At 39.7% G+C, this 10,427-nt stretch overlaps 1 protein-coding gene across 1 annotated transcript; it reads right to left on the bottom strand.

Annotated features, from left to right (window-relative positions):
* Nucleotides 1-6,848: 6,848 nt before the first annotated feature.
* LOC142541177 (U-box domain-containing protein 9-like) lies at nucleotides 6,849-9,368 on the bottom strand. Its single transcript, XM_075647825.1, has 2 exons — nucleotides 8,782-9,368; nucleotides 6,849-8,153 (listed from the first exon to the last, which is right to left on the bottom strand). The coding sequence occupies exons 1-2, from the start codon at nucleotides 9,085-9,087 to the stop codon at nucleotides 7,074-7,076; spliced, it is 1,386 nt and encodes a 461-aa protein (XP_075503940.1). The 5' UTR covers nucleotides 9,088-9,368; the 3' UTR covers nucleotides 6,849-7,073.
* Nucleotides 9,369-10,427: the final 1,059 nt, after the last annotated feature.

The following is a 10,427-nucleotide window of genomic DNA, read 5'->3' as shown; positions in this document are numbered from 1 at the left end:
CCTTCAGTAATATCCTCTTGGGCCTTGTGCAGGGCTGAGCGTAGCTTAGCCACTTCTTCCTCATGGGTGGCTCGAACCCGAGCTAGCTCCTCTTGCAACCTTTCCTGAGCGTCTTGGAAAGACCGGGCTCACTTACCAGAGATAGTAGTAGTCCTTCCAACCGCCTCAAAAGCCGAGATTAACAGGTGAGCGGCCTGTCCAAAAACAAGGCCGATAAAAATCGACAATGATCGGAGCAAGGAAAGGCTATAGGGACTAACCAAAACTTACCGACAAGAGCTTGTTCGAGCCCTCAAAAATTTTTGCAAAAGCACTAGCATTCCTCAAACGAGCCTCCTCGTCAGGAGTGAGAAGCTGTTTGAAAGTCTTCATCCCCCGTGGTGAAGACCCTTCTTCAAGAATATTTATTCGGGGAGGCTGCTCGAAGGGAGGAGTTTGTTGAATGGTTTGTTGCTCGAACCCGAGAAGAGGAGGCTGTTGGTCAGATTGTTGAGGGGGAGGGGTGTTTGACCGGGTCACAAGAGAGGAGTTTTGACCCACCTCCAAACTGTCCTCGGCCAAAGTTCGCTCTGGGCTGGTGATAGCCTTTCGCTTCCTCTGGGTCAGAGGGACGTGGTCCTCAAGGTCCTCTTGGGATGCTTCCTGGGCCACCTTCTCTTGTTGGGCCTCAACCCGATCTAACTCAGTACGCCAGGCTATCGCCTCCTCGGCTAGTTTCTGCTCAAGGGCAGCTTTCCGGGCTGCCATTTTCTTCTCTTTGGCCGCCTTTTCAGCCGCCCATTTTTCGGCGAAGGCCTCCTGCATTTTTGGTTTATCTGCACAAAAGTAAAAAGAAATCTCAGCACAAGTAGTAATATAAAACTCTCAAAACAGGACCAGGATATCGCAAATTACCAGGTTGAGCGCCCGAGACTGCAACCTCGTCAATCACCCTGTCTAAAGGGTCCTCAGCACGGGCACTCAACCCGTAGGTAATTAGGTTCTCATCTGAGATAAGAACGGAAGAGGAGTACTTCTGCCTCTCCACCAAGTTTTTACTAACAAGGAAGGGCTCCTCGAGTTTATAGGACGGGGGAAGGGTAGGTTGTTGGGGAAGGGATCGAAGAAACCCGGTCAGGCAGGGAAGAGGACCCGGGAGTTGAATATAGAAAAATTTTCCTTTCCATCCCTTTTGAGAGGAAGGGATGCCATCAAGGAATCAGGCATTTAGCCGGGCAGTCAGGGAAAAAGCATTGTCCCCAAGCCGGCAAGAAAAGAAATAATGAAGAATAAGGGGAGTGATGAGGTAATTATGCATCTTGAAAATGACATAGGCCGAGGCCATAATCCTGAAGGAATTAGGATGTAATTGATTATCTGGTACGCCGAAAAACTTGACGACCTCAATATGAAAAGGGTGGACGGGAAATCGGAGACCATTCCGAATTTGGTCCCGAAAGAAGGTGGTATACCTGGTAGGGGGGTTATTAGCCCTATCAGAAGGACCGGGCACTAAAATAGAAAAAGAGAAAGGAATAGACCCCAAAGATCGGAGTTCCTCATCCGCCCCCGAGCGCAAAGCACTGCTCATTGAGGCGAACCAAGGAACCCCCGGGACCTCATTAGAAGGATGGTCAGAGACCCGAGCTTTTCCTTTACCTTTGTCCTTTCCAGGAGCTCGGGAAGTGCCCGAGGATGAGGGTTTTGAAGAAGAGGGTTTGGTTGGGAGGGATTTTAAGGTCTGGGTAATAGAACGGCGGGGCGGAGACAGAGGGGAGTCAGAGCGCAGTGCGGCGGACTCATCGCTAGGAGATCCTCGCACATTAGCTCCAGATGTAGAAGAAAGTAGAATTGGACATAGCTCGGAAAGATAAACTTACAAGTTTTGAGGAGGAAAGTGATAAAAGATCGCCGGAAGTAGGTGGTTAGCGCGAAGGAGCTTCAAGGAAAAAAATTTTGCAACAGCTTCGCCGAAGATTTGATTTTGAAAGTGGTTTTTGAGAAATGGGGCCGCCAATACTTATAAAGGGAGGGAATCAATCTGCGCCGTTGATTTGAATCAAATCGGACGGTTGATCTAAATATGGGAAATTGTGCGGGTATATGAAAGGACGCGCAATTATTAAAATGTCAGACCTATCGGCTCCTCGAAATGCGAAACGTTCCTGACCGTTGAGTAAAAGAGCACGCGTTACCATGACACCCCTTGGGTTACCCAAGATCTCATCATAGTCCGGGAGGTTTGAGGCCCCGACACCTCATCTTAAGCCCGGGAAGATTGAGATCCCGGCATCTTATTTTATAATCCGGGAGGTTTGAGGCCCCGGCATCTTATCGTAAGCCCGGGAGATTCGAGGCCCCGGCATTTTATTCAAAGCCCGGGAGACACGGGGCCCCGGCGCTTCATTTCAAGTTCAGAATACATTAGGTCCGGGCATTGCAATTTCATTTAGCGATGATTATATATTATGCAATTTACATTGATTCATTCACAGAAGAATAAGGCAGCAAAGTACGTCAATAAAAATTTCATTAAAGGAAAAATCGACGAGCTGTTATATTATTCATTATCGAAGCTACAGAAGCTTGCCACACGGTTATCCAATCAGTCAATTCATGAATCCGAAGATTGATGAAGGACTCAGCAGTTAAGATCTTGTCCAGCTGATGATATTCTTGCCATAGCATCGCGTGTAACAGAACCGGATCGGTAGCCAGATCTGTAACTCGATCTACTACAAAATTTCTCTTATACTTCCTCGCTCTTGCTCTTTGAGCGCGAGTATGTGTAATTCAGGTCTTGAATCTTATACCAGGTGGACATGACCTTCACCCATATGAACTCTTCAATCGTCTTCTTTAGTTCCTCCAGATAAGGACGCATTTCGTTGGTCACTAGGACGTGTGTGCTGCTGCAAGCAGTGGAATCACTTGAACTCGACATATTGAATTGATGATCACCTTTCATCTCTACCATCTTATTTATAGGCAAGTGGCATTCAATATGGAAGAAGTCGGAAGGTTTCAAACCAATCAAAACGTTTTCCCATTTATTCAGGAAGAGAGTTAATCACAACCGTTGACTTAAACACACGTGGACGATCAGGATGCGCCTCGTAAGTTGTACCGGGTAGTCGAAGGGGCGCACACAAGTATCGATGACACGAGATCATTATTACCTCGGAATATGAAACGTTTTTCGACGGGAAGTTAATGCTAATTCGTACATCATTATGATAACATATCATATCCCGGGATGTTTGAGACCCCGGCATCTTATTTTGTAGCCCGGGAGGTTTGAGGCCCCGGTACATGATTTAATAACCTGGGAGATTGGAGTTCACAGTATTTTATCTTTGAGCTCGGGGACCATTAAATCATGGCATTTCGGTTGGTTCGTCATCGGTTATTTATCTTCAAATGATTTCATTGGGTCATTTATCAAGAAATAAAAAGACATGAACCAAAGCAACTTTTTATTCATTTGAGGGAATTTTTACGAATTACATTTAAGTACTTTTCCTCTACAGAAGCCATCCACTTGACCATCAAGCTCTTTACAGAGCTGCCAGTGAACGCCTTCATAAAGCTATCAGAATCGGCAATGTTCTGCAGTATCTTCTTCTCCTTGTAAAGCATTAGCTGGAGGACATAGTCGTCCTCAAAAAGATTTACGGTATCGGAAATGTGCAAGCGTTCTCGATATTTCTCAAGCTTTGCCACCAGCCGAGGAGTGGTAGCTTCTCCACATTCGTATAGGAACTGCAATCCTTGCAACTCCTCCCAGAAATTGAGGATCTTTTGGAAGACTTCATCTTCCAGTTCAACTTTTCGCTTCTCAAAAGCTGCGTTCATGAACTCTGCTGCCATATCGGGAGCCTTCGAATTACTTGAACCTGCCATTATTCTTCTCAGATTATAATTTGCTGGTATGATGGGGAAATATGTGACCTATTATATATAGGAAGAGAGAGCCAATCGCAGCCGTTAATCTATGAGCACATGAACGATTAGGATGACCTTTGGAAGTTGTATTGGGCAGATGAGAAGACATGTACGGATATCGAGGAAGCAGGCTCATTATTACCTCGGAATACGAACAATTTTCGGCGGTGCCAATACTCATGCATGCGTCATAATGACACTGCTTGGACTTCCTGAAACGACAAATATGACTGATCGGGACAGCGAGTCAAGCTCTAGCCCGACTATTTTAGGGATGGGTGGTGATACCCCCATTAGAATCCGGGTCAGCATTAACCCGGTTTGTTACTTGGATAGCCAAGATTATGACCCATGTGTATGATAGGTTTCCTACAGACCTGGGCAAGTCTTCTCTTCCCGGGCATTTTGGCTTTACCCGAGCTCTTTGCTAAACAGCTCGAGCCCTCACGGAGCCATCCGGGCGCTTCTCGCCTTCTCGGGAAGAGTTCCCAGGTACATCACCACTTGGGCAACCTCGAGAACTGCATTACCTCGAGAAATGAACCATACTCAAGTGTGATTGATACAGGCAATCCAATCTGTCATAACAACTTGGGTTTGGAGTGTCCGAGAAGTCATCAGAAGCTAGTTTGGTAAACCGACTTAGTAGATGGCACGGAAATCGAGGTAACTACCCATTCCTCTACCATAAATAGCAGGTATGAATCTCATTTAAAGTATTCTGAAATCTTTGAACTCTGAGCATTATACATATTTTCTCTCAAATATTGCTTGTGTTCATCTTCAACCTGCTGACTTTAGCATCGAAGTGGCCACGTCGGACACCCCTCCGGCGCCCATTCACGAGTTACTTTCTTGTTTGCAGGTGTTAATCTCAGCCATTATCTTCACTCAAATTTCCCAAACACTATAAATTGTTGGTTTGATCCGTTGGAGCTCCTTACCCGGCTCATCCATTTCAACGAGATCGCATCACTTACGAATCCGAGAAGTGTTCCATGACCGAAACAGACAATAACATCAAAGAACCAAATAGAAATGGTAGAGAAGTTATCATGAAGATATTATTGTCCGATTTTACACGATGTCTGTGGCCTAGTAAATCCGACAATACTCTACTAAGAAAGGTTCAAAGCCAAAAGTCACATATCCTAATACAATAATTTTTCTGTGTGTACTATATTCGACATCACGTGCATTCATACAGTTAATTTCATTAATGTGGGATACTATCGGAATTTTTAAGACTTAATGAGTAGAAATGAAGTAAAAAAAGATGAAGGAAAACTAAAAACATTGTTTCATAGACCAGGTGAGGCGCTGAGGTACGGGGCCACAGAGGTATAATAATTTAATAAGTTGTTAGTTATATCAAACGTTATATCGGGGTATTGCTCCAAACGTGTACTAACAACCCACGTTTATTATTATATGTGATGTTCATATTTTTTATATGGATCTAACTTGTATTTACCAATACATAAAAATGCCGACTAATAATACAAAACATCTTCCGGCTAAATATCTAACTTTGTACCAATTACATAAATATGTATGAACGGACGAAGGAACAATCCATTTGTTTTCCTATGGATATCATCTATTCCGCGTTTCAATTTCTTAGCTATTTATTCACATTTTTTAATTTTCAAACCCATCACAGTGATGATTACAAATTTTTAGAAAACATTTCACGCTGTTCCCAAGGACAATTATTTTCCACAAAATCTCGAGTTTACTTTTTTTCCATTTTTAGTTATATTTGAGCTTTTTAATTTGATCAGGGCTTTTGTGAGACGGTCTCACGAATCTTTATCTGTGAGACGGGTTAATCCTACCGATATTCATAATAAAAAGTAATACTCTTAGCATAAAAAGTAATATTTTTTCATTGGATGACCCAAATAAGATATTACTCTCACAAAATACGACCCACGAGACCGTCTCATATAAGTTTCTGCCTTTTAATTTTCAGACCGATAGGAATTTTTCTTAGAAAAATTATGTGGCTTATTTAGTCATTTTCATATTCGGAAGGATTTTTAGAATAAAATTGACGGGCGGATCGGTCGAGGGATCGATTCAATCTCAAGGGCATGAATGTAATTTCTAGTATTCAAGGGTCGAGTTGTGCAGATAAATAATATCGTGATGATAAAAATATTCAAAAATATCAAAGTTATGAATGTAATTTCTAATATTCAAGGGTCAGATTCTATGAATAAATAATATTGTGATTATAAAAATATTTGAATAGGATGTAAAAACTATTGATTAAATAATTATAAATTTGGTTTTATTAATTAAAATAAAAATTATAATTTTATCAATTTCAAGAATTAATATATAATGAAAGATAAAAAAATATATTTTTTTATGAGCCAAATATCTAAACACAATTATAGTTCACATAGTGAAACATATCCGTAGATGAAATTAAACAGAATTGAATAGTTTCACAGAAAAAGTGGGTATCGATTTGGATGGACCACAGAACAAGAAAACACACCACCATTGAATATGCCCAACACTAATGGGAATCACTCCATCAATTATTTTCATCTTTCCCTTTGGATTTTGGTCTCATCCACAGGACTGTCAACTATCAAGGGAGGATACTAAGGTTATGTCAAGTTGGCTAAGTGGAACTCGACTCGTAAATTGCATCTCTCGACGTTTGAATGAGACTTCTGTGAGTGTCGTGTAAGCCTCGTGAAGTGTTGCGAGTCTTAAACGAAAGTATAAAGATGGGAAAAACAAGAATGAAAATTCCCAGAAAGACATTCAAGGATCCTCCAAGCGAGGTCGAGGGAAATTCGAGCAACAAGCGGACGAGCTATTGGCAGATTTACAAGACGCACTTATCTAGCTCATCCCAAAAGACAAGCAACAATCAAACATTGTCAATGAACTAACAAACGATATTCAAAACAATCGTGCACCAGTATTGAACATTATTTAAGAGAATTTCCATGGTAAAATCTTTGCATGACTACTATTCACAGTAACTATATGCTGTCAAATTGAGATCAAGTACTTGCTCCTACATGGAATATACACAAGCTTGAGAAAATGACGCAAAATACCTTTTTTTTTCCTCAAGAAAAGGTTTGGGGCAAAATGTACAGAATATGAGACCAAGTACTGTGTCACGCAGTGTGGGTGAGATTAACTGCCCGATCCAGTCTCTCAAGAATGCCGGATGCTTTCCGCTTGGCTCTGGACGTGCCATTTTTTGCAAGCTGAGATAGCGTACCATACGTTTTTTCTTCTTCCCTCATCTCGCTCCACTTAGATCTATCTGAAAAGCAGATAGTATACAAGATGGCAACACAATTCTCTTTGTTTCGATCGCAAGATGTCTCCCTCATCAAACTAAGCAAGCAGGAAACCCCACCAAGCTCTCCCATTTCCTCCACAGCTTTTTGGTTGGTTGAAAGCATAGCAAGAATGGAAAGTAACTCGTCAACATGAATTCTACTGGTGATCTTTTTAAGAATCACTTTCACGGCACCATCTCCAACTGCTCTAGCCTTGTTATCGTGAATGATGCATATATTGAAAATTGCAGATGCAACGTCTTTCATGGCTAGAGGATGCCCTTCGTCCAATAGGTCGACTAAGGGTTTTAAAGCTCCTGATTTACCAATAAATGATTTGTTCGAGTCTACAGCAGATAAAGTGAAAAGGGCTGCCGCTGCATTGCTTCTCGTTTCTATTGTTCCCGATCGTAGAGCATCCATAAGAAGAGGAATGACCTTTGGTGTCTCAGCAACAAGCTTCTTGTTATTGTCGTGAATAGAGAGATTTAAAAGCGTAGTTATTACATCTTCTTGGAGGTCGGGATGAACCTCACTGAAACACTTGCTCTGAGAGAGTGGAGAGAGCAACTGTGGTATGGCATTGACGGATTCACCGAAAAGTGCTCGAAATGAAGGGATCCTTTTTGTCAATTGGCGTAATTCTTTTGCTGCTTCCTTTTGATTCTGTAAAGTAGAAGACATTTTACCAAGCAAAGAAAGAAAATGGTCCCTATCCGCCCCCATCAAGCCTTCTTCACTTTGAAGAGATTCAGATAATGTGATCCCATGATTCTTGCACCATTGTTGTATCATTTCCCGTATCAATTGATTAGGTGTAAGGATAGTGTGTGTGAGTACTTGTTGTGTTCTAGGGCACGTCCTGTTCCCGGAATTTAACCATTTCTGAATGAAAGTCCTATCATAAGTCTGCATAATAAATGTTGGAAATTTCAATATGATTGACGATCAAATAAAGGTTCAATTTTCAGCATTCATCTAATTCCCAATAACACCTTATCCAAGATTCGCACAAGAATTTAGTCCTTAAGAGTAGATCATTCAAAATACAAGTAATTTTATAAGCCATAACCAATTCTTGATTGATAAGTTCTTAGATGGCCGTTAAAAAAGCAAAGAAAACTGATTTCAAAGCAAAAAGAACGCGCAGCAGATAACAAACATCAACTGTGCAAATACTCGAGCATCAAATATTTTCTTTCAACCCCAAACTGAAACATTATTACTCATCATGCTATTATTATTTCAATCAACAAGTTTAAAAAAGGTCAATATGAATAGAACGATTAGAAGTTCCATCTAAAAACTTGAAACAATTAAAACTTCAAATCTTTAATGAAAAAAAACACCAAATCAATGAAAATCATTAGTTCCAACAGAAACCAAAAATCCAAATCCCTCCAAATATTTTTCACAGTTAACCTCGAGAGAAAAAAAATCTGCTCAAGTCCAAGAAACACACATCTAAAATCAAAGAAAACAAAATTGCATAAACAAAGATTATTAACATAAGAAACACAGAAACCAGGATCATTACCTGCCCATTGGCAACAATCACAGGATCCCTCATGAGCTCCTTCGAGAGCGGGCATCTAAACGCCTCCGGCGCCGTCCCATAAAGCGTCTCTTCATCCTTATAGCCACTGCGAAGTTTCAAGGACATGGATTTCTTCAACTTCAATTCCTTCAAATCACGCAGCATTTGCAGAGCTCTATCAGTCGTCTCCAAATCGACATCATCCGCGTCAACAATAGCCTTCACCATTTTCTGAAGCTCTCTTTTCAATTCCATCGCCTTCGCCGCCATATTCGAATCCTCTTCGGACACCCCATTCTTCGCCATCAATAAGTCCTAACGAAAACCCAGTTCTGCACAACGAAATCTTCGAAATATCTTGCAAAATCTCATTTATTCTGTGGAAAATTCTTGACGTTTCCTTTCGGCCTCCTCAAATTCGCACGTGGCGACGAAAGAGATTGTATTCGGTCGAGTGAAGTGAAGAATAAGAATGGATTTTTGTGTAGAGTGTGGAGTGAATCCGTGCCAAAGACGCTGGCAGCTGGCAGCCTACGCGGAAGATGTATGAATGAAATACAAAGGTTTGGGTTAATCAAATTCAGCTCAAAACTCACAATCTCTTATATACATATACACACACATATACATACACACACATATGTATATATATACATACATACATATATATATATATATGTATGTATGTGATATTACGTTCATTTTGACTTGGAGATTATTAATTTGAAAATAACAATTTTTATTTTTTATTTTTTTGGGTGCTTTCAAATCAAAACTGAAAACGTAAAACAAAAAAAAATTAAATTAATGATTTTTGCCTTTTAAAACTGTTATTTTATAAAGTATAAAAAATAATTTCTTGATCTAATTAATAAACAAGGTTTAAATTTTTTAAAAAAATTAATTGATGTTTTTTTTCCGCTTTTAAGACTTTTTCGAGAAGGATCAAAAGTAATTTTATGTTGATGTTTTTTATGGTTTAAAAATAAAAATATTACTAAATTTGTATATCTAAAAATTAATATAATTATGATTGTAAAAGCTATGATTCGATCATTAATAAAATAAATATACTAAGTCGATATTGTATAATTAGTGCAGTAATTATAGGGGGAACTTATTCATGTGTTGGTTTACTTTTACTTTTAGTGAGGAGGAGACAAGATTATGTTCATTTGCGGCGTATAATTAGGGGTTTCTGATTGGTAAAAGTAGATAATTTAATTAATATTAAGTTGTGATTATTAATATTATGAGTAGGTCTCTTGTGAGACGGTCTCACGAATCTTTATCTGTGAGACGGGTCAACCCTACCGATATCCACAATAAATAGTAATATTCTTAGTATAAAAAGTAATATTTTTTCATGTATGATCTAAATAAGATATCTGTATCACAAAATACGACTTGTTAGATCGTCTCACACGAGTTTTTGACTAGATTTTTACATTTTATTTTAAAAGTTAGATGCTAGATTGCATTTGAGTGGAATTATTTGATATGGAGGAAGAGTTTGATTTCACGGATTTGATGTATTTTAAATTCATCATAACTAGTATTTAAAATGTGTAATTTGACACAGAAAGACATGATCTCAAATTCACTTTGATTTTGTAAATTTTGTCGTGTCTGTTAGAAATTGATGT

Source organism: Primulina tabacum, chromosome 3, assembly GCF_025594145.1.
Source record: "Primulina tabacum isolate GXHZ01 chromosome 3, ASM2559414v2, whole genome shotgun sequence".
NCBI lineage: Eukaryota > Viridiplantae > Streptophyta > Magnoliopsida > Lamiales > Gesneriaceae > Primulina > Primulina tabacum.
The sequence above is the reverse complement of the archived record's forward strand: the minus strand, read 5'-3'. Positions and strand labels throughout refer to the sequence as shown.